At 32.8% G+C, this 25,671-nt stretch overlaps 1 protein-coding gene across 2 annotated transcripts in view; it reads left to right on the plus strand.

Moving 5' to 3' along the window:
* The window catches only part of LOC124426251 (neuronal acetylcholine receptor subunit alpha-7-like), a 132,416-nt gene that overhangs the window by 30,658 nt on the left and 76,087 nt on the right, over positions 1–25,671 (plus strand). Inside the window, exon 2 of one of the 2 annotated variants that reach the window (XM_046967705.1) lies at positions 3,839–3,981. The exons of the other annotated variant lie outside the window; for it this stretch is intronic. Within the exon in view, the coding sequence (XP_046823661.1) occupies positions 3,839–3,981 (143 nt within the window). The remainder of the gene's footprint in view (positions 1–3,838; positions 3,982–25,671) is intronic. 2 annotated transcript variants of the gene reach the window in all.

Below are 25,671 nucleotides of genomic sequence, written 5' to 3' on the forward strand. Positions count from 1 at the left end.
TTCTACGGTCGTATGTAAGCGTTATAAACGTCGTAAATTCTCTGGAAGCACATCCAATTTCTATGGCAAATTTGCGCGTTAATCGACTTCGAACGTTCAAAGTCACGGCCGTGTACGCAGAGACGAGATGTGATCAAAGCCGTGGATTATAATATTAAAAATGATAGAAGTGCATAAGAAATTTTGTTAAACGGTCCGAATCGAAAGAATAAAACGTATCGAATGATATCTCGAATTATATTTCATTTCTATTATTTGCAAGTTATAATGGCATGTTTAAGTTCGATAAATGCATTGGATTTCTATGCTGAATTTCAAATGAGATCGAATAGTAAATTCGCGGAGGTATTTAAATAAATTTTCTATTGCCTCTGGGACTTTTCCTTTGTCTTAGTTTCTTGCGTATGCATCTTTTACATTAATTTGTAAATTATCTACTCGTTCGTATTCCAAGTAGCGATCTCTCTCTCTCTCTCTCTCTCTCTCTCTCTCTCTCTCTTTCATTCTATTATTCTCTCATTCTCTTTCTCTTAGGATATATACTTATGCTCATATATTTGCACACATACACCGATGGTCTCGAGAATATAACGAGAGATCAATGTCTTATGAACTCTGCATCTGTCGGACTCATTCGTTCATTAACTACTGCGACATCTGTCCTAAGCTTTCAGCACTTTAAGGCGTACACCGTAATTCTGCCACTTCTGCTAACAAGATAATCACAATCTTCACCTGTCGTCTGCTTATTATGTTTGTATCTTTGACAATATTTCTGTTATTTGTCTGTTAGCTTCGTATTCTTAAAAATGAACGTTCCTCTATCTAAAGTAAAAGATTAAATTATCATCCCGTTAATTAAATTATCATCCCATTAACTTCCATTCATTTTCAAATGATATCGTCCTAAATTTTCTTACTTTCCTATTGATATGGAATATAATTTTGAGAGAATATAAATACATCTTCCAACGTATCATTCGGCTATTCGTTCCATTAAATTTTCTTTTCATAAAAGTCGCGTCGACCCTTTTCCAACGTTGAAGTCTCCTGCCGTCGTTTAATGTAATATTTTTAATGTCGTATAAAAATATCAGTTATAAGGGAGAAGTGAGAGGTTATTGATTTCTACATAGCAACTTCTTTTTTTTTTATTTTTTCCAACGAAATTCTATTTCGTAGCAATCAAGTACAGTGTTCCGTTGCTAGTAAAATATATTTACGAAGTGAAATGTACATCGAGATATAAAATATTGTTATCAATTGTGGTCATATACTCAAATGTCGGCCACTAACTCGTGTATGCAAAATAGATTAAAAAAGAAAAAGAGAAGGCAAAAACGAAACAAAACAAAAGTATCATTAGTCTTCTTTAACTCGAAGCACATTTTTCTTTCGTATGTTCTTTTTATTTTTTCTTTTTTTTTTTCTTACAAGCAAAGAAGTTGCTTGTTGGATTACGCAAGAAGGTACCTATCTATCTATACGTAACAATCAATTTTCGCAAGGATAATTTATAACGGAATTCGCATTACGAAATCCCCGATAGGAAAGTGTAAACTATCATGAATCATGTTTGTTCGAAGACGACACGTCATAGAATCCATTTCTCACATCCCAATACGACATAGTTCATGAAACTTTTACTCCGTGATTTTTATTTCCGTGTGATATAAAGAATACGGAGTGAAAAGTAAGTTTTTAAGAACGCCACATCGTTATTCAAATCTACATCTAGTTTATTTGGAAAAGTTCAGATTTATAACTGAGAATAAACGTTAGATACGATACTTCAAAGTGTTAATACAAGTTAACAGATAAACGAGCCCGATCGGGAAGCGATTTCATCGTTGCGCCTATCGGATGTTCCACTTTCTATCTAAAGTTCATAAAATAAGGGCGCTCATAAATTTTTATCGGTAACGAACTCGGTACTTTAGTTGCTCTCAATTTTTAAATAGTCGAATTAAGACCGGTTCTCGAGACTAATTCATTCCGTTTGGTTTAAGAGTCAAGCGCGCACTATTATTCACCCAATCCGAATGTAAGCGGCGCGTTAATTAAACTGAATTAAATTATTAAACTGAGGGGAACCCTCCCGATCGATTTCATTATCACGAACCGAAGATTTAAAGTTTAATTAACTAAGAAATTTACTAATCAAAACTTTAAAATTGATAAATTCACAAACTATTCGGGATTTATACAATTTGTCGTTGGAGAAAGATTTAAGTTTTAATTTTGTTAGGAGAATACGTGTATATACATGTTAAATACGAGATAGTATAGAGAAAGATAGAATGATGATTAATTGATTAACAATAATAGTATCAAACGATATGCAAATCGATAATAATACAAGGTATATTTTTTAGTTCTTATCATGTCATTGAATATCATTTTGTGTTTATTAATAATCATATCTTTCTACTGGAATAACTATTCCTCATACTCATGTACATTTCACGGTCACGTTCTCTTTTCTCTACCTTTCATATTTCATTTTCGTTCTCTCGTCTGTATTCTTAGAGGAAACTACGAAAGAATTCTCCGCATATCTTCCAATTTCGGAATACGATCAATTTGTAGATATTAGATAAGATATTTTCCTTCGTCGTTCTCAAGAGTAGTAAAAATACGATGGAGAGATGGGGAGAGAGAAAAAGAGAGAGAGAAAGAGAAAGGGAGAGAGATAGAAAGATAAAGACAGGTAGCAAAGAGGAGAAAGAATAGAAGGCGATGACGAAGTTACACTTGCGAAAAGACGAGGAAATTCGAAAGGTAGAAAGTAGTGCTTAAGATAAGTCTGTTTTCGAAAGGATTTTCAAAGATTGTACGATAAAAGTAAATCTTCCCGCGTTCTATGCTCGATGTAGCACATGATGCGTAAAGATTTAACAATTTCTTCTTTGAGAATTTGTACACTTATTCTCTCTTCTTCTAGTATTTAACTAAGAAAATATTCACCTTTCATTTCTTTATTTCGAACTATTGTAGTTAGTAGGAGATTATATATATATATATATACATATATATATACAAATATATATATATACATATATATATGTATATATATACATATATATATGTATATATATGTATATATATGTATATATATGTATATATATGTATATATATATATATGTATATATATATGTATATATATATATGTATATATATGTATACATATGCTTGACTATCTTGGAGGTGCACATAATGAAGAACTTTTACGACACGGTTCAACTTCTTGCCGAGTACAATAGATATAGCTTTTACGATCACAATAGTAGCTTCCACTTGTAGTTAAATATATTTTCTCTCGCCTTTGAATGCCTGGAACGTCGATCGTTTTTTCAATGAACAAATTTAATCAAATAAGTGCCCGCTCGGAAGGATATATATAGAATAATATATGTATATATATATATATATATATATATATTTATATATTTATATATATATTTATATATATATATTTATATATTTATATATATATATATTTATATATATATATATTTATATATTTATATATATATTTATATATATATATTTATACATTTATATATATATATATATATATATATATATATATATATACGTATGTATATAAAAATTAATTCATTAAAAAATGTTTTCGTTTCAACGTTCATACACATCATCCATTACTTTAATTTTTATTTTTGATTTTTTTCTTCTTTTTTTTCTATTTTTTAATTATCCTCATCTCTCCCTTTTAACATCGAGACGTGTGATAACGAAAATTCGGATTTCGTCGGATAGGACGAAAAGGAAGTTACGGAGTCGATCAAAGTTCTCACTGTGAATGTAAATTGGGCAGGGCTGGTAAGCGGCGGTAGTCACGAGAAGCGGCTGCTGAGCAATCTGCTGGATGCGTATAACGTCCTGGAGCGGCCGGTGGGAAACGAGTCCGACCCCCTCGTCTTGAGCTTCGGCCTTACGCTTATGCAAATAATCGACGTCGTAAGTTCAAACAAACCTTTCAAACTTACTATCCTACAAGCTTAACGAGTCTTTTTCCTGTTCGTGCAATATTATTATAAACGCGCGTTATCGTCCTCACGTGTTTACCTAATAATAAGGAAAAAAGAAAGGGAAAAGAAAAAAAAGAAAAAAAAAAATAGATTACGATATAAATAAAAAACAAATAAATAAATAAATAAAAAAAAATAAAATAAAATAAAATAAAATAAAAAAGAGAAAAACAAAAGAAAATCGAAAGGATCAATTTTACAAGATCTTTCGGTGATGCTAATATTTGAAAAAAATATATCTATGTCTTTTCGTACGGGTTTCCCTTCGGGAATTTTGTCAAGTATATTTTCGTGACCGACTTTCCCTGCCATTTCTTATTCTCTCTATCTCTTTCTCTTTTTTTTTGCTTTTTTCTCTCTCTCTTTCTCTCTCTCTCTCTCTCTCTCTTTCTCTCTCTTTCTTTTTTTCTCTTCTTTCTTTTGCTATATTTCTCACCAATGTAATCCATAGCATAATCGCGAGACATACTTTGCATGCATTATACGATTCCGTGAAGATTCAGTCACAGAGAGTCATATAGCCGACAAACTTTGCCGTTTAATATTAAATCGAGAGGCTAGATAAAATGGCACGTTAATGCTGCAACGGTCTCACATAGTCTCCTTGTTTGACGTAATCTTCAACGGAGAAAGGGTTCAAAGAGCGCGTGTATCCGTTTATGAAAAAGAATCTTTCCCTTCTTTTTAACCTTCATGAGTATTTCTATAGATCGTTTTTAGATACATACATGCATACATTTATATATATATATATATATATATATATATACATACACATATATGTGCTACGATCTATATGAGTAATACTTATTCTTTAATAAGATTCTGCTTCGTGTGCTTTGAAAAAGTCTTTCATAAAATTACTAAAATATTCTGAGAGTCTTTGAGCACCTGTATGTGTGTTTGTGTGTGTATAGATAAGCACGTGCGAGCTTGAGAACACACAGAGTACAAATAAGTTCGATGCACTCTCGATCTGCTTGCTAACTATGCATGTTTTTAAATTGAAACAACAGTTGAAAGTAAACAAATGTCGAAAATATTGTTGTCTTTGTGTTGTTAAATAAATAGTCAAAGACTGATGAATTAATTTTGCCATATGCCATCAGAGGTCAATGTTTTAAATCTTAGTAACGATATTAGATTATATCGAGTAATATTAGACGCAAATAGAATACGCTCGTAATGTGTCGTTTAGCGATTAGAAAAAGTGTTAAGTTCACATAAGTCCTGTAGAAAAATTCGTAATTTTAATTGTAAGATCAAACGTACCTACTTAACAAGATTATTTCGATTTAGCATTTTAATTTGTAAATTTAAAAAATATTTCTACGATTTCAATATCACGATAATAAATTATTTAATATTTACCATGGAAAGATTAAAAGGATTCCTTGTTGCTTTGTAATATACGTCTTTTTTTTAATCCAAGTAAAGATCAATAAAATTCATTTATGAAATTGCATTTTTTCTGATATGAAATTTCAATCTTTTTGTTTTTTAAACATCATAGTTTCAATGCGATAATTGTAAAAACGATAAAAGCGAAATTTTGAAATGACATTATATTATTATAATATTTATTTCATAATGAGAGAGAAGAGTAGGTATTCTCTTTTTTCTTTTTTTCTGGAAGAAACGACCACGCAACTAAACTCTAATGAAAGCTAAAAATAGCTTTGTTGCCGTATTTAACGTATCTTTGTTAGGCTGTAATTATATCTCAATTATAACAATTATTCTAATAATATGTCCATAGTTGGCATATGCTCAACGATTTAAAATTTGTCTACGGTCTAATTACGTAATATACATATGCGAGGGTAAAAATTAGGAAGGGAAAATTTAGTCCTCGTCGATGTTGCGGAACGTGTTATTATAAAAGTTTAGATAGAGGATAGGTGTGAATCAAGGATCGAAAGACGAGCTTGCACCAGGGTTGGAGTGGAATTGCTTTGTGTGTTCAAAATAGTAGGTGACAAGAGCATCATTAGAAAGGTAATTAAGAACAGAAAGGACATGCGCTGCTTCGATGATTAGCCGTGTTAACTAAAACTTGATCTAATATAATTAATCTGTGGAAAAGTGAATGAGATCGAGGCGTTTGACATTTCGTAAATGAACGTCTCAGGACTTCATCGTCTATTCATTTGTTCTTGAGAGCACTTACGAATCTTAATCTCTTTTTCTTTCTTTCTTTCTATCTTTTTCTTTCTCTCTCTCTCTCTCTTTATCTTTGGTAAAAGACTTTCTAGAAACATTAAAAAGTATGGTCCACTTTTTTCCACGCTTTCTCGACGCGACGTGTTTCCGTTTTTCTCGTTCCGGTCGTTGTCTGCGAACGACGATTTCATGATGGGTTATGTTTTTGTTCGTGCACGAACTCGGAGCTTTCTTAATATCTCTCCGTGGAATTAGCCGAGCATTATGAAAGCCGAGCATCGAAAAGCTCGAAGTAATCGGAACTGCATCGATGTTACCCATTCGAAAACTTTCGAAGATATTACATTAGAGTAAAAGTATTATTCGAATAATTTTTTTTTCTTTTTCTTTATTAATAGGATTTATTTCGAGAAGGATAAATTTATATTTTTCTTCTATGATATCCTCTTTCGATCGAATACAAAGATGTATAAAGAAGAGAATAAGAGTTGTATAAAGGAGTCACATTTGTCAACATTTCGTCATTTAATCCCATTTCATACGTACTTATATATATATATATATATATATATATATATATATATATATATATATATATATATATATATATATGATGGTTTCCTGAACGAGGCTGCTGAATGCGAAACATATTTTCGAGAGTAATTTAGGCATTCCTCCCAAGCAGTTAACGTTAACATCATTTAGAAAGGTAGAAAGGTTTTGCAGTACAAGGGACTACCATTCATTTTATTTTACTGTATGCTATGTGGAGAGAGTTAAAAGTAATTCAGATTTTGTAATGAGAAAAAAGATAAAACATGAACGTCTTTATCGACATTTATTTAATTAATAAATAATTTCGTATTCGTCGTCAATGATCGATACTTTTATTCGACTTTCGATAAAATTCATTTATTCACTTTAAAACAAATGTAACTTTTAATAATGTGCCGATTAGTGTTCGATGAATGGATGGGAATACAAACAGGTCTCAAAATCGTACCAAAGGATCTCGTAATTTTTTTAGTTCGATAATAAAAGGGAACAGTGTTCTTGCAATGAATCCATAAGGATTCTAATATCCAAAATATCGGTAAGAAACACTATGGCAATTGATGAGCGAGAAGCGTGATCTCTTTATAGGTTTGTATTGACCCACCGAGCAAAAACAGAAAGAGAGAAAGAGAGGGAGAGAGAGAGAGAGAGAGAGAGAGAGAGAGAGAGAACAGAGAGCAATATTGCGACATTCGGTACCTAGGTGAAACGTGCCTTCGAATACGAAACAGCAGATACATACGAGTACGAACAGCTAGCTACGCATATACTGCGTCAGAATATAATGTATCACAGTTCTGCGTGTAGTGTGCGATGCAAGCCGTGCAATAATTAATATTCCATTAGATACACGTTGTTTCTTGCGCATTCGTCTTGCCCTGTTAATTCTAAGTAAATTTAATAATTCGATTTCTTTATTAAAATATAAATTTCTTCGAGAAATTATATATTTTTATATTTTTTTAACTGTTTCTTTTTTGTTTATTATTTTATCCTAGATATATTTATGTATTTATTATAATTCATTTGTTATCAATTTTATCTATATTTTTAATTCGAATATCAATTAAATTTTCATTATTGTTTGATTGATCAATAGCACTGATTAAATTAATGTAAATTCAATCAATCGATTATTCGTTTGCTCTGTATCGTAATCGTTTAAAGTTAATCGACTGTTTATGATCGTGCATCGATTTATACATGAGAATAAAGATCGAAGCGTCAAGAAATTTAGAAGCTTTTCGCTTTCGGTATTTCGAAATTCACGCCAAGTAACGTCGCGACTTAATTGAAATGGGCTTACCATTCGGCTAGGTAGACTTAGTCTTGAAATTAGCCAAGTTGGAAAGCCTCATAGCCGGTAGGTACGAGTAAGAAGCCATTTTCATCCGAAGAAGAAACAAATAGAGAAGTGGAAGATAGACAAAGAGACTGAGGGACAGAGGAAAGGAGAGAGAGAGAAAGAGAGAAAGAGAGAAAGGGAGAGAGAAAGAGCGAGAGAGAGAGGGAGAAAGGGAAAGAGAAAGAGAGAGAAAGAGTGAGAGAGAGAGGGAGAAAGGGAAAGAGAAAGAGCGAGAGAGAGAATGTGTGAGAGAGAGAGAGAGAGAGAGAGAGAGAGAGAGAGAGAGAGAAAGGTTGTGCATGCGCGAACAACACCACTATACACGAGTAATTCTAGCAAGTAAGAGAAACTCGAAAGCGTTATCGTCGATGAGCGTAATATACATATTTCAGAATAGGGAATCTTAGTTTAGGTCTTCCTTATCTCACGACGAGTTTGTCTCGCGGCTAAATGAAGTATCTCGAAACCAATTGTCCTCCTTGTTTCTCTTTAGTCGTGTATACCATAGAGACTTAGTTACGGTTTGTTGATAGAATAGTAAAGATAGAAATGTCTAGATAATGCCTTTGTAAAAGAGTTCTTAACTTATATATATCCAAATATATCATGGATAAACGGATCTCTCAAAAAATTCTAGAATTCGAATTGGACTCCGATAAATGGAGTTCCATTGTGGTTCAATCCAATAATAGCGTGTCCGAACGACGAAATAAAATAGTCGTAAGCTCGCGTTTTGCATCGTTTTCGTTTCTTATCTCGCTCAAGACACTCTTTAGATTGTCGGATTTCTTGCTGCCCCAAACAGCTAACCAAAAGACTTGAATTAAGAAAATTGCTAGAGGGGAAATGCTTATTTTCCTAAAAGACTTACCATCTAAAGGCTTTCCAAATGGACTCGGAAATTTCGACTATATACCTCGAAATCCCGTAGTTTTTAAAGTTTCAAAAGATTCGTCAGTATTTACACCGAGAACGAGCAAGAAATTCTGGTATTAATTGATGGCTGAGAAAATATAATACATGGACGGGCAGTGACCTAAAATTTCGAATGTTGATCAGAATAAACATATAAGAGGATTAGATTATCTTTGTTAACGACCGAGACGGTATTATCAATGGACGTAATTTAAACGCTCATTGTTCTCTTCGTTTACATGATCCATAGGCAAGTGTAATTAATCAGGAAGAAAACTTGGCACTGCGGAATCACAAGTGATTCCACTTGCTGGAGAAAAAAAATTCCAATGGAATTCCTTTCACCGATCGAATTCGACTAGTTTTACGGTGACATCGTCGTACAAAATGATGCATAGCATCAAAGATGCGCCAGCACGAAAAGGAGCTTGCAAAGTGGATTTGTTCGGTTAGAAAATGCAGAACGCGCTTCAACACCAATACCAATGCTGTCCATGATCATTGCGATCAACAACGACTGTGGAAGTAGAGGAGATAAAAAAAGAGAGAAAGAGAGAGAGAGAGAGAGAGAGAGAGAGAGAGAGAGAAAGAGAGAGAGAAAGAAAAAGAGAGAGACAGATAGACACAATTTTAAGTGTGTGTGTGTGAGAGAGAGAGAAAGAGGTGAGTAGTAAAAGAGGATGCTGGTAGATGTAGCATGAGCCAATGCGCATTCGTACTCTCTCGTTTAGTATGCTACCTCACGTACCGTAAAAAGTTTCAGCAGCGCCATACGTCGTATTAACTGTCTACCCACGACGGTATCCAATCTTCCACGTGCACGACACGACACAACCCCGTTGCATAGAGACAGACGATATACCACGATCCCTCTGTTCTAAGTCTTTTTTCTTTTTGCTATTTGGAACATGTGAGATCTTTATTCTTTTTCCAACGTTACTGCGATTTTTTCGTAATCGTTTTTTTCCTTTTTCGCTTTTTTCTCTGTCTGTTTTTCTGTTTGTCTATCTGTGTATTTGTCTCTCTTTTTTTTGTTTATTATTATTTTTTTCGTGTTTACCGTTACTTTGGTAAAAAGAAGCAGAGAAAAGACAAATCTAAAAAAACAAAACCGATTTAAGTTATAAGTATGTTATATTGAAATAAAATATTTTCGCGAAATCTTATTTCATGGTTTTCATTTATTGAGTTACTTTAATATATCCATATTTTCAACGTTGAAACTTTAAAGACACGAATATCATGTGTAATATCAATGTCGGTAATATTTTATACGTGTATCTATACATATATATTAAAAGAGCGATTAAAAAGTGTTAAAAGAAATAAATTTCCGATAACATTTATTCAATTTATAAGATTAAATTTGATGTATGCATTGATAAAATGAGAGCCTAGTTAAAAAAAGTAAAAGGGAATATATATATATATATATATATATATATATATATATATATATATATATATATATACACAGTACGTGATGATACTATAATTATGTTACCAAAAATATTATATCTCTTTTGGAACATCAGTAGTAGAAGAGAGTAAATTTTTAATATGGTCATCGTAGTTTTCTTTTACTACTCGATATTCATCCACCTCCATCATCTCACCGATCATACGTGATCCGTGTTTCCTCGATTTTCCACTGTGGGGATAGCTTATCCTACTTTCGAAGGCGGTAAACGTGTGACCCGTAGGGCCGCATCAGAACTTGTCGTCTTCTTCTCTCTGTGAGTCCGTCGTTAACGGATATGTGAGAAACCTCTTTTCCTCGATCCGATTTCATAGATTCTGCTCACACGTATTTCAAGCAGAATGTGCGACGTTTCCAGCGCTTGTTTGGAAAAACTTTCGCGAGAAATAGTACGAAGACGACGTACTTATATTCTCATCCATTTATATACGTACAATGTTATGAGCTGTTAAAGTTAGACAACATTTTTCTTTGCACTCTATCGTTCCTCGATGATCGTAACATTTCTTTATTTATTTTTTTTTTACTTTTCTTTCATAACAACAAATTAACTTTTTAAAAGTTTCTCTTAAAAAAAGAATTACTTTTAGGGATTTAATTGGTGTTATAAAATGATGGGAAAAAATTTTCATTTACGCGCGCATTCTTAAAAAGTTAGTTTGTTATTAAATAATTGTATGTATTTTTAATATATATATATACACACACACACACATACATGTACACACACTCACATACATGTACACACACACACACACACACACATATTACCTTTATCATAACAACTCATTTCAATAGCTGCCTATACATACTCATTTTGACAAGGATAGATAGCGTCAACGTCTAATTCCAAATTGGATCCCTCATTGCTCATGCACATCGGCCGAGCTTCTATCGAGGGCAATCACGTGTGATCCATAATCAATGTGCAATGGTTGAACATCATCCAAGTGGTAGGTCAAAGGAGGGTACTGTTAGGAAGGTTTGCACTCTGTATCAAATTCCGTGGCCCGGTTTCCTTCATTCGGATATGTTAGCTCACGTAATATCGTCAGCAATAATTCTGGACACACTTTCGAAATTCTCTGTGTACACGAATTTTTTCGGCACGTATCCGCATTGCAGGAAGTGTCTCGAAAGCTTTTACCCCGCCAAAAATGAAAGTTTACATAGGTATCTACCAATATTTGTCTTTAAATTATATCAACGAGATTTATTAATTTCTTCTGATCGTAATTACAAGTTCGTTTAATTTCTTTGATCATGATTCATGGTAAAGACAATTGCCTCGGTTGTTTCTATTAAAATTTGTAATATTATTTTAAATATAGGAGCAATATAGTCGCGAGGTATTCGTATTATTATTATTATATTAAAATTCTTTAATATATTCTTTATGAAACTGATGTTCTCGTTTTAATATCGCTTGTCTTTGATGAAAAACCGATAATAAGTAATAAGCATGGTAACAATATATGGTCCTTAGCTCTTTGATCTTGCGTATACGGACGTTTCTCGATAATAAAAGGTATAATGAAATTGGTTTTGACAGGTATGTAATTTTTTTTCAGTGGAGATTTTTCTATCAGTTCAGCTAGACGATCGACAGAATAAACGATGATTCAAGATGGAAAGCTGGAAGGATAGGTAGAAGGTGAAAGCTAAAGGGAATTTGTCAGTTAGTTCTTTTTTCATTTCTAAAAAACGTAATGCCGTCTTTTTCTATCGTGGATATTAAAATCTATCCTCTTTGACACCGATCTTCTTTTCATCCTTCGTTCTCTCTTTTTTTCCTTTCTTTTTTTATTTTAATAAAACTAGAACTCGTGCTAATTCGCAGATATCTTCTAATCAAGCGAAAACAATTTGGGACGCATTTTCCGTTCGTTGTCACACGTAACACGAGCCATTCCTTTCAAATAATGTCTATCTAATCTTGCACTGGATTGGATTTGCAATTTTTACAATATCCCATATTTTTTTCTCGGTGATCTAATCTACTGACGATTCACCTTGAAAATTCGATTTAGGTAAAAGTCAGAGAGAAAGAGAGAGAGAGAGAGAGAGAGATGAAGTTTCAAGTGGATGGACAAGTTAGTTTAAATGACAATTGGTGTTAAAGAATTTATTAGATCGTTGTAGAAAATAAAAGTAGTTCTTTTAATAGGAGTTTCATAAGTTTTCTAATTATGTCTTTATTTACTCTTTAACGGAACGGATCGTAAATAAAACGACTAATGTGTGTGCTCACAGAGATTTCAATGAGTTAATCTGGATTTCAGTCCACGAATTGAGAACAACGAGGAGTTGGTTTGTTTTTTTTTTACCTTCAACATAAAGAGTACGAAATGAAACGTTAGAGAAGAAAAAGAAAAAGCAAGAAAAAGCAAGAGAAAGAAAGAAAAAGAGAGAAAAAGAAAAAAAGAAAGAAATAAAAGATTTGCAATAATCGATATATCTACAACGAGGAAACGTTTGAGATATTTCAGATAAGATTCATGTCGAAAACGAAGTATTTCGTTTGAAAATAAAGAAAGATTATAAAAGTATGGATAACTGGCGTTCTCACCTAAAAGCACGTTCTTGCTTCTACGCTTTTGAAAAGTTCGCTGAGCTTTGTAATTTCGAACACCCACTCTCACTCCGTGAGAGTTCTACAATTTTCTAAATTCTTTGAAAACTCTGGGCAACTTGGAACATAAACAAAAGTTTGAAGGTTCTCGAGATTGTAAATATTCGATTAATATGCGAAGTGTGCGCTTTGAGACTCGTCGAGAAAAGGGGAAAATTTGGTTGGTAACCAAAAATAAAATTTGTTAATGTTGGCGTCTTTCAAATTTGGCTTTAAAGCAATGGAGCGCGTAACGTTGAACAATGATATTGTTGTTGATCGTGGAATAAGAAAAGGAGAAAAAAGGGAGAAGAAAAATAAAGAGAGGGAAGAAGAGAGAAAGACAGAAAGAAAGAAAGAGAGAGAGAGAGAGAGAGAGAGAGAGAGAAAGGCGGAGAGAGAGAAAGAGAGAGAGAGAGAGAAATACGTATAACTGCAAAGCGTTAATGGAGTGGTAGCGTTTCCAGCGATACTTACGCCTTCCAGACTACGATAAAAGGATTCTCCCGTCATTCGTTAATATCGACTAGTCGTAAACGCAACATTTTCCGTATTGACCCAGATTTCACTTGGTGTGTTACTATTGCGGAGCTGTGGTTACAACACTTAGAATGCTCACGGAATTCTCCATTTTTACTGACAGAAACGTATGTTGAAGTGGATCGTCGAATACCTCGCTCGCATTTATGCCCATTTTGACGGTAGATAGAAACAGATAGAAACCGGTGAAAGGTCCTTCGACTATTTTGGACGTAGCGGAAATATTGAGACGTTTCTTTCCTTTTTTACTATTACATTCTAACGTTTGTGGCATTTCAACGTTTTACTTTTCGCTTGAGGAGGCAGAATTTTCTTCGGAAGTTCTATAACGCTTAGCTATTTTAAAATGGAAATATATTTGGTAAAACGGCGAACAGCTTTTTCGATGATTTAGAAACGTTTTCCAACAAAAATCTACGAGTGGCGTCCGATTTCAAACAGATTTCTCGGTGTTTGCCTCTGCATTGAGATCGAAGTGAAAATGAAATACAATAAAGTGCTATTCGACAATATCGAAGATTTAAAAATTTTGATAAAACCATCTTTTTACCTATAGTTTTCCAATGATATATGTCCTGCAGTTATTTTAAATTAAAATCTCAACGTCGTTTGAAGTTTTATCGATAACCTGCTACACGTGATATGTAGCCACCTGTTGCTCCTGATGAACCGTCTTGTATGATCCGCTATCTCGTGTCTTAGCTATTTCTATAAATCGTTATGCGATATATATATATTTTGAAGAACGAAGAAAAGCCGAATCATATAAGAGATCGAACTGCCTCAGAAATCTATTGAAAGATTTTATTATTCTTATAAACTCGTTAAAATCGTTTTCGATATATTCATTTTGGTTTTAAATGAAGATATTTTAGATTATTTTGATCTTATTTTCATTTTGTTTTTTCTTTTTTGTTCTTTTTTTTAGATATACTAACCATAAGATAATAATACCGAATTTAATTTCGTAAGAGGTATTCCCTCGGTAATTATCGCCATGTGGATTTTTCAGTTATTAAAGGATTATATCTCTCGCTTCACAACATCCTCATTTCGCATTCGTATTTACGGTCGACTAACGAGGGCAAAAAAATGTAATATTTCTGTAAAAACGTTATACCAATATATATATCAAGACATATACTGAATTTTAAAATAATAGTCGCTATGCTCTTAATAAATGCGTGGACTTTCATAAATTCAATTAATTCGTTTATCTTCCATTAAAGTTGTTGACAATTTTTCGATATTATTTTATCGTCATCAAGAAAATATATAACTTTTAAAGAAGTCACGTAATCGGGGTTTTTGTTTTCTGTGATATTATGAAAAAAGAAAAGAAAAGAAACATTCTAAAAGAGATTAATATATTTTTCTTATTTCAATTTGGGTCTAAGAAATATATTTTCAGCGACAAAGTTAAGTCAGATAACACCTATGAATATTCATATTATCTTACGGAATATACTATCCCAGCTATCGTCTATGAATACCAACTCTTCCGTGATTTTTCTTTTATTTTTTTCTATATATTCAAATTTTTCGTATTCTCCTTATATCTCGTATAATAAAGCGTACGGGTGTACAAGCGTTTTACTCCTGTATGTTCACTCTTTTGGAAACGTACATGAACGTTTCATTAGACATTCCATTTATCTTAACTCTTTGAATGGAGAGATTTTTTTTCTTTTTCTTTTTTTCGTTTTCTTTTTTCTTTTATTTTTTTTGAAAGTAGACATCTGCGGTCGCTATCGTATATATATAAGAGGTGCCTGATATGAAGGTAAAAAATGAAGAGCATCTCCATTTTTGTCGTCCGGAACCTTTTAAATTATCGATCTCTATCCCTGCACTACAATTATTATTCTTTCGTCGTGAAAATTCGCACAAACGGTGCAGATAATTCGAGCGTATTTATCTCGATGAGCAATGACAAGCTTTTATCTCAAATAACCAAATTTTTTTTATCAATTAAAACAAAGCTGGCAAACTGAGTTATAATAGTTATTACAGTTATAGAGGTATAGAATTTAGAAATAATAATACGCGACGTGATTCCGACGGGACGTCATTGTTTTCGTTATCGCACTTTTTCTATTCCACTTCGTTCCAAAAGATTCCAGACAGAAAATATAATATACGTAGTGTCCAACGAGGACAAAGAAAAAGAGAGAGAGAGAGAGAGAGAGAGAGAGAGAGAGAGAGAGAGAGAGAGAGAGAGGAAGAGAGAGAGAGAATGAGAGAGAAAGAGAGAGAGAGAGAGAGAGAGAGAGAGAGAGAGAGAGCACAGTCTTCGTAATAGCTAGAATGCAAATTTTTTGTTTGTGATGGCAACGAATCGTGGACTTAGCTTATCTTACATTTTTTTTCTGATCGTAACGAATCGGCATCGTAAATTTTCGAATTCGCAAATGGATGATTTTCGATATCTTCTTCCGCCATTGATATTCGACAGGTGGTAAAGGATGCGCTTCATAAATCTGCGAGAGCAAGTACTTCAAGAATGATTTATATTTATTACGAATATCAAACCGTTTTTCTGCAATTCGATGATCGATTAATATTTCGTTTTTCTTTTTTTTTTCTTTTTTTTTTTAAACCAATGAATGTTTCTCCTGTCTGTTATTCTTTCTTTCTTTTAATAACCCTTTAACTCTCGTAGTAACGTCACGTAGAGTTGCTTTGTCTTATTTTTATTTTCATTTTTTTTTTCGATACCAAAGAATTCACATATTCGAAGGTTGTTGTCTTGCTAAGTATAAGCTCTACATATCATATAATAATTTCTTAGACGTAAAAAAAAAGAATTAAATTACGGAGGGTCAAATAGATATCTTCGCTATTGCGATTTCTAAGTAACTCTTGTTAATTAAACGAAGAATTAAGTCTGACACTTCAATGACATATCTAGAGAAGCTAAATCCTTTCGAAAGTCCGAATAACTTGAATAATCGTGAGCAACGTACCGTCATTAGGGGTGTCGAAGTGACGCGTGCTTAAGTTGGATCGCCCTCGATGTCGACAATACGACTGTAAAACGTTATAGCTTCGCTCGATGGCACTTGCCTTTGACGATGGTATATTGTCTTTATCGATCCGCGCCTGACTCCCGGCCCCCGCAATCGGGTTAATAACCAGAGTCATTACCTGGAAATAATTACGAGTTTGCTCCCAAACCGGTACTCGTATTGGTCGTTAGATAAATATTTTACGAGCATCCCACATGAGACTCTATGTCCCTCATCACGATTTTCTCGATAATTTTTTTATTAATAGACTTAAAATTAAAATCATAGAATTAGAAAATAAAAAAAATAAATGTGAAGATGAGTGACGATGTTGGATTTTCTCTTTTTTGTTTTTTTTTTTTGCGGCAATTACCACTAATGTCTTTATTTGTTAATTCCTTTAGTGCGTAATATATTGAGAAATTTTAAGAGAAAAAGAAATATTACATTGACCATTATTAAGATAAATGACATTATTACAATTGTTATATATGAAATTTAATGAAAAATTTAATTCCTGCACATACATTTAATAGTTAACGAGTTTTACAAGATAAACGTATACGGGTAGAGATAAAATGATGTGATTGAACGAAGAAAAAGTCGGTTAATTGGCATGAGTTCTTTGCTACTCAAATTGTTTTATTAGGCTTTTCAATCTTTAGTTACTGTATCGTTTGTCTGATCTAATACTCTTGTGTAATGAGCGTGATGCAACGGAGAAGACATGGGTTCTTCGTTATTTCCTTTACGATCGTGTCTTAAGTTAGATTTATCTGTCCGACGTGATGCTTTATGGAAGAAATTAAATTCTATCCTTGACAGTTTCTGTATTGCCATAGCCACTATTTTCTAAAGAATTGAGACCGAGTACCGCCAGTCTTTTCGCCGGCTTACTACGTTACCGTTTTTATCTTTCTTTTCTGTATTACTACATCCGTAGTAATAAAAAAAGAGTCTAAAGAAAAATAATCTTTCTATTACAAACAATTTTTTCGATGTCAATTTGTTATCTCTTATCAACAACAAGGTAATGTTATTAAAAAAAATTTATGCTTGTGTATTCGTTTTTTCAAAAATGTCTATACTTACTAACATCAATTTATTTTTTTATTTACCTTTTAATCGATAATTTGATAAATCGCTAAGTTTGTGAATATCGACATATATTTTGTTTTATTATTTTTAATATTTACATGATAACTATTTTATTCGATAATTATATTTCTATATCTTTAATTACGTAGAAATAAGATTTACAATTTATTGTCAGACGGTGACGATGATAAACGGTAAAGATAATAAAAAAAAGAAATGCGATAAAAATTAATAATAAATCCTTTTCTCTTATCGATATCGTTACAGCACATATAAGCACTTTGTCAAATACATAATCGAGAATTATCCGCAATATTCAGTAACATTATTATTGAAGACGTGACTGGCTGTGTGGTTACGATTACACCCATTGGAAGTCATCTTCGATACAAAAGGTTACGGCGATAAGCGAGACGTATTTTCGGAGAATAATATCGAAGCGATCAAATCTGGAGCTCGTATCGAATTTTGCGGATTCGAGCATATTATACTTGTCGAACATATGGAGAAACAAACATAAAACTGTAAATGGATATTCTTCGTTGAACAGTATGATCGAACAGTACCATTCTTTTTATAAATTGATACATATTTTTATCAATATTTCCGTTCTAAGATTATTGATAAAAAAATCATTCGCACAGTGATTTTTTTCCATGGAAATTTTTGTTTTTCTTCTTTTCGAAAACATTCTCGGTAAATATTACATTGAAAGCCGAGGCAATCTGGAATAATGAAAGTCTCTCTCTAATCAACGGAAAACGTTTATTCGTGCACGATTGGACGTTAGGATTTTTCTCATACGTTATTGGTGATTCTGTGTTAACGAAACAAGTACAAAACGAGAGAAAAAAGAAAGTAGAAAGGAGTTAAAACAATGTAAAATGTTTGTGCGTGAAAAAGCACCTACTACGATCCAATCCCGATTAATAAAAACATCGGAATTAAATAGATAAGAGCCGATTAAACATTAAACATGTTGTATACAAGACAGGAAAGTTTATCATTTCTATTTTATTATTTCTTGTCTATTTTGTTTAATTATTTATTTATTTTTATTTCTTATCGACTATTCAGTGTTATTTTGACGATATGTTTTGACTTTTGAAAATCGCGAATGAGATCGCGTATGTATGTGTATTTGCGTGTCTTTGAAATTGATTTATCGTTGGTTTATGGGTATGAAAGGTTCGTATTATATAAAGTGCCAGCTAGACGGGAAGGTTTATCAAAGATCGTTTAGTCGAATCTCGGTCACGCAACAAAGAACATCTTATTTTCGAGATAGACGATAGAAAAGTGTCAGGTTAGGTATATTAACTCATTTGGAACTAATTGATATATTGATTAATCGTAAAAGGAAATGAGAGTGACTATCATACTAGTTATTAATCAAATAAGTAAACATACCTAGAGTATTCGTATTTTGATAATTAATCAAAAATCGTTATCGCATCGTTGAGTATGAATTACTCCTTCTAATCTATAATATAATATCGTTCATTTAACGTTTATGTAAGCGTAGATCAGTCGAGATCGATCGTAATTACATTTGGAAGCAACCGTGTCAATCATATAGTCGGACATTCATCTGGAATAGTAATTATCGAGACTCTTACTAATTAACCAACTTGATTTAATCGTACGATTGTTCTTTGAAAAGTTACACGGATAGTTATAGCGTAGTAATGAACGATTGCGGGAGATTGTTTATCAGAAAAGAAAAAACGACGGAAAGAATAGAGCGACCAGACAAAGAAACATTGAACTCTTTTGTTTGATCGACTCGTTCGTTGAAACGAAAAACAGTTTGGTGTTAAATCTCTCGTGTCCCGAACGGTTGGTACTATTTATCCGGAAAAATAGAACATCTACTTTTACATCGTAAGTGAAAATGAAGAGCGACGATTAAATTTACATTCTATATGAAATAGCGGTTCGTAGTACGACGAAAATTATACTTCAGCAGGATGCAGCAGAACGGGACTCTATTTTGGAACGTTCCACTATACATACTATGCGGATGATGGATGAAAGTAAGGTGGAAAAATTTTTGCGAAGCGTTTGTTCCGAGTAGCTTTCACTTTGCCGGCAGATGTCATTGAATTATCTTGGAAAAAGCTCAACGTACGTTAGTTCGATGTACCGCAATATTCGTTGATTGAAATGAAGTTATAACAGGTTATCAGATTTTAATGATTAAAAAGCATCAATTTATTTTTGAAATAAACTGAAAGATTTTTATGTTGGATCAAGTTCATTAACGCTCGAAAAAAATTATGGATTTTACGAAGAATATTACAGTATTTTTCTTTTGCGAATTTTTTTCCTTAATCCGTTTACATGTATACGTATAATATAATATAAAAATCTATAGAAAATCAATTTTGCGATTAATCGTTAAATTTAATAAGAAATTGATGCGAATGAATAGTATCGAACATGTTTATACAATTGCAACACGAAGTAGCGCGTTAGCACAATGCAATTAGTAATGGCAATGAAATTGACGTATATAAATGCTAGAGATGATTTGCGGTAGTAGAAATTGCTTTGATCCCGCAGAAACGCACATATGTACTTATTATTATATACGTATATATGCTTACTTGTATGTTTATAATTAACGTATATATGTATCTTTGCTAAAGGTTACATTTCAAAGGAGATTTCTAGATTCGGAAAAATATTTGATAATTATTTGTTCTACGAATAAGACAATCCCATTGCTAAACTCTCCGTTCAAAAGACATTCTCTGTTGACTTTGCTTGGAGGAAGTTTGTGAAGATAAGGTGCAATCACAGTTGGTTATTATTACTATCACGACAAAGCGAATACCTCTTAGGTATCGTAAAGGCACACACGCCGCTTACAGTTGGAGTCAGACGTTGCACATATGTATGTGTATGTGTGTCATGTGCGCACGTGCGTGTACGTGTATATATACATCTATATATACACGTACTGTATATATACATCTATCCATTGCTATTCGTAGAATCAAGGTTGAATATAGAGAATGAGAAGGGAGAGAGAGAGAGAGAGAGAGAGAGAGAGAGAGAGAGAGAGAGATCCTCGGAGATCTGGACCAAGACATTGGCGTACGATAACGGGATGTTGGAGTAATTAGTCAGTGGCCCGTTATCGTGCGCCCATACACATATGTTCGTATATATATATATATATTTAGGTGAATTTCGCGCACAAAGGTGTTAGGTCCTTTCAATCTGGGCTCTGTCTTCTTGTTCTATCTCTTGGCTATCTCCGAAAATGCGTTTAGCATGTATTATGCGGCTATACCAAATCCTGCGCGCTATGGATCGCATTCATGCCCTCGAAAGCGGCAAATCATTATTCGGTCAGACATTTGTGTCATGAATACCTCGAATCTCTCTCCCTCTTTCTCTCTCTCTCTCTCTCTCTTTCTCTGCACCCCCGCCCCTGTGTTTCAATCTCAATTATCAGGTCAGTAATGCGTTTGAGAATCCCGTATTTTCTCTCTCTCTCTCTTTCTTTCTTTTTGCCTCTCATTATCACTCTCTCTTTCCATCGTATTTTCTCTATTTTAATTGTAATGTGTAAATATTAACCAATGATTAGTAAGTTCGATATCAATGAGCTTTAAGTTAGAACGGACGAATAGTAATAATTCGAAGATCACAACCGAATTAGATATTCACGTAAATGTGTCCCCTGGTTGGCTATGAATTTTGATAAATCTTGTATTGTTTGACATTTCGATTGAGTCGAATTTGGTGATCGCTTTAATGCACTTTATCGAACGCGAGCGTTTGTGACGGACGTGATGTTAGATGATAATAATAGCACTTGATTTTCGAGTGAGCAAAATACGGTGAATGCGTCACAATGAAAGTTATATGTACGATACTACTTATGTAATGATAACGTGATACACATAGATAACAATAGTCCATGGCCATATCTCGTATTCTCATGCGCTCATTTAAATTTTCATTTGTTTTTATCATCCGCCACACGTCGCTTTATGATACGATGAAAGTTATTTTTGAGATTTTACGATATTTTTTTTTTTCTTTTTTGGCTAAATATCAACGAGAAATATTTGCAGAGGATAAAACTTTTGAATTGATAGCTGTATTTTGTGTTATCGTTATAAATTACAATATCGTTGAAAGATAAAACTACGCTTGTTTAAATTTAAAACATTCTATTAAAACGAGAAAGATTCGTGATTATGGAATTTCATTGTGAACCTTTTACCCTTTTATAAGTTTCATTCTAACTCGAACAATTTTTATGATATGTTCGTCATTACATCATTATAACAGCATGGAATCCCTTTTATATTTAACGCATGTCAATATTATTGTATTTACTAAGCTTTTAAATTCTCGATGATTTTATTTTTCATCTGTTGCGATCAGTTTTTATGTTCGTTCTACATTCTTTTTATTTAACGATTATTAATTCGTATTTAATGAACTGTAGTAATCGATCGACTGGAAAAATATTACGCTTAAGTATAACGAACGTTTCATCGAATAGTTATGTCAATAAAAATATAATAGATATATTAAAGAATGATTGTTATTATAAGTTTATATACTTATAGTTGTTTACATATTTTAAGTTGTTTATATACTTATAGTTACATATTTAATCTAGTTTAGTCTAGTTATTAAATACGAACATTTATCGATATTTTAATGCAATATATAATTAGTGTGACAGATAATTACGTTATTCGTTAAAACGAGAGATTGATACATAGGTAAATAATTTGATGGCATACAAGATACAATCAAAGAGATGACATGTTTTGAGATTAATGATACCAATAACTCGTTGATCGACAAACATTAATGTTTTGCGGTTCGTTCTCATTTAATCGAACTGTCCACATAGGAAATACAAACTTTGATTATCACCGAATAGTTTTGTTTATTATTGAACAAGGATCACGAATAAATTCACTAACCCGTATAGTTCTATTGGCCAAGATTCGTTGCACTGTAATTAAACTAATGTCAAAGGATAATCGGACTAGACGTATTAATTATGATATGTAATTACTTTTTACCGATTGACCGTCATTTGAAAGATTATTCCACGAGCAAACATAGTACTTCTCCGTTTTTATAATAGTATAATTTATATAAGGCTGTGTAAATTATCAATTTTTATATGCAGGTACGTAAATAGTACGTAAGCTTTGTTCTTAGAGATAAAAAAATTATTATCCCTTTAATCGATGAACGATTCACTTCCCTATTATCGTACATGTCGTACAACTAACGATCTAACACCAAAATTAAACATTCTATCTTCATTATTATTGTATACATTAGGAAATTACGTCTCTCTGAAATTATCGAATTATCCAAGCATGTATAGTTTCGTTCTTGTCGAAATACACGTTTAATTATTTCGAATAATTTTTAATTTTGCTCTCTGTTTGCCTGATCAATGATGAATTGGACTACTTCTTAATGGCGTCTGATCCGTATAAGCCTCGATCACTGAAGAATCGAGATCAAGTGAAATTCTTTATACTGTTCTTATTTTTAATTAAGGATCCATTGTTTACTCTTTTTAAGTTTATTTTTTGCTTCTTTTAAAATATATTTTATTATGGAATTTTAATCTCTACAAGTAGGTCACGTTAACGACTCGACAACGAGATTCTATTATTCTCTAAGATTATCGGTTAATTGGAGGATAATTCCGTACAAGTTTTTCGTTTGCGACGAAATGATCGAATCGTAAGATTTCAAAAAAGTTTTTTCGCGCACTTCATTATTCGATGTACGCGAGAGCGTTATAAAGGATCGAAGTTAAGAAGTAAAGTTTCGTCTAAGAGTGTTCCTTCGAAGTTCACAGAATGAAATTCGCATTTTGCTTTGGCCGACTTTTCGACCAGATGTTTGTACCGTATTCGACGTCCTTCCTTTTTAATCATTACTCATCAAACTGATGAGCACCTTAAAAAATTCATTGCTTTCTATTTGCAACCACGTTTGATGAGTTTATAATTAAGGTAGGTATTCTTAATCTTTCATTTCAAATTGTTAATATAGAAAAGAGCAATGCACGTGGTCTCAACAGAAATTATTCTTCTATATCAAATGAAATTGGCGAATTTTTGATATTTAAGTTTTACGAATTCATTTTTTTTCTAATATATACATATATACTTCTATTAAACTTTACATAATGTGCTACTGCAGTTTCGTCACGTTACCTCTTTTATAGATATATTGTAATTCATCGTAGATTTGTTGCGATACGATCTATGCAGATCCGAAAGTAAAAACCTGCTTTCGTGTAAAACCGGCCATTCGGTTAACAATAGACGTCGTATGTACCTGCATTCGATGGAACGGTTACCGTCGACGGCAATTTTTCCAACGTTTCACGGACCAAAATCGATCAGTTGTCAGAATTTCTACATCGAGAATAACGACTACAATTGAAATACACTTGACTACAATTTTTCTTCATTTTTTATTTTCTCTTTTATACGGAAATAGTTCTATTCGAGTAATTTTCGGTCCGAAAGAGATTGTCAGAAATCTCTTCAAAGTCGTTATAATCGAAATTAAATTCAAATCAGTATGATGTTTCTTTTACAAAAAAAAAAAAAAAAAGAAAAAAGAAAAAGAAAAATACAATATTGTGACAAATACAGATGTGAATGTTTGTAATATTTGAGAACCTCTATCAAAATCGTCGAGAATTCATTTAAAGTAAAGCATTTGACGTAATAAAATTGAAAGATAAATATATATGGTTTTCCCTACGACGACGTAGCCTTCTGTGCGTGTTCAAGCTGTGAGCTTCAGAGATGGTATCATTAACACGGTGTCACGAACGTACGACTTTTTTTTCCCCTTCGAAAGGCAGTTGAATAAAATTACGACGGATAATGAAGTCTAGCCAAGTCGAGTTGGAAACTGTAATTACATGTTACAATGAACCATACAAAATTTCCTTATAAACATTCCTTAAGATAGAAACTGTCGTCATTTTCAATTTATTGTCGAAGCGTGACGAAGTATTCTTTAGCATAATAAAAAAATAAAAAAGAAAGACAAAAAAAAAGAAGAAAAAGAAGAAAAGCGTAACTTCGTTCCCTTTGAAATGTAAATGAGGATGGTCAAAGTTGCATATTTAATTCGGCTTTGACAAGTAGAAAGCGGAGTCTCAGGGGGAAAACGTGTATGTTCATTTCGTAACGTTCTCGAGAGCTTTATGCTATCTCTCTATTGTGAGTACGTTTGATCAAAATGGCACTTGTATCACCGAAATCGATGCAGAGACCATGATATGGCTAATAATCGTAATTGACAATCGGGCGTTAACGGGACATCAACTATGTTTCCCGCGCATATAGCTTTCAATCATGGTAATAATTCGCGTGAATTCTTGCTCTTAGTCATTATGTAGATATTCGTTAAAAGTATTTTTCATTGTTTCAATTCGATAGGATGTATGTGGATATAGTTTGATGGTATTTACTTACGCAATAATCGTATACATAAACAATTTTTTATAACATCGCGTGGCCAAATTCGATTTGACCAGTGTCGTTTTAAAATAATGAACGTATATTTTTAAAAATACACGAGGTACAATCTTCTCGCATTCACGGATCATGAATGACGAGTCTTACAAGGAAGGTAGCATTAAATAAACCTGAATAAATGAGGTGTTCCTCGGTGTCTAAGCGTCGGTCGAGGAAGTATCGGATGTTGCACGCTTCCAAGCAGTCGCCAAATTCAAACCAGTCTACTGTGCTAATGCTCTTTCATTTTCACGAGCATCCATGTGTGATTAAAACGCGAAGTTTACTCTTACTCGAGATAAGCGTCGTTTAACGTACAAGAACTCGTACAGGAATAGAAAGGACTATGAAGTCCTG

The sequence above is a fragment of the Vespa crabro genome, chromosome 8 (assembly GCF_910589235.1).
Source record: "Vespa crabro chromosome 8, iyVesCrab1.2, whole genome shotgun sequence".
NCBI lineage: Eukaryota > Metazoa > Arthropoda > Insecta > Hymenoptera > Vespidae > Vespa > Vespa crabro.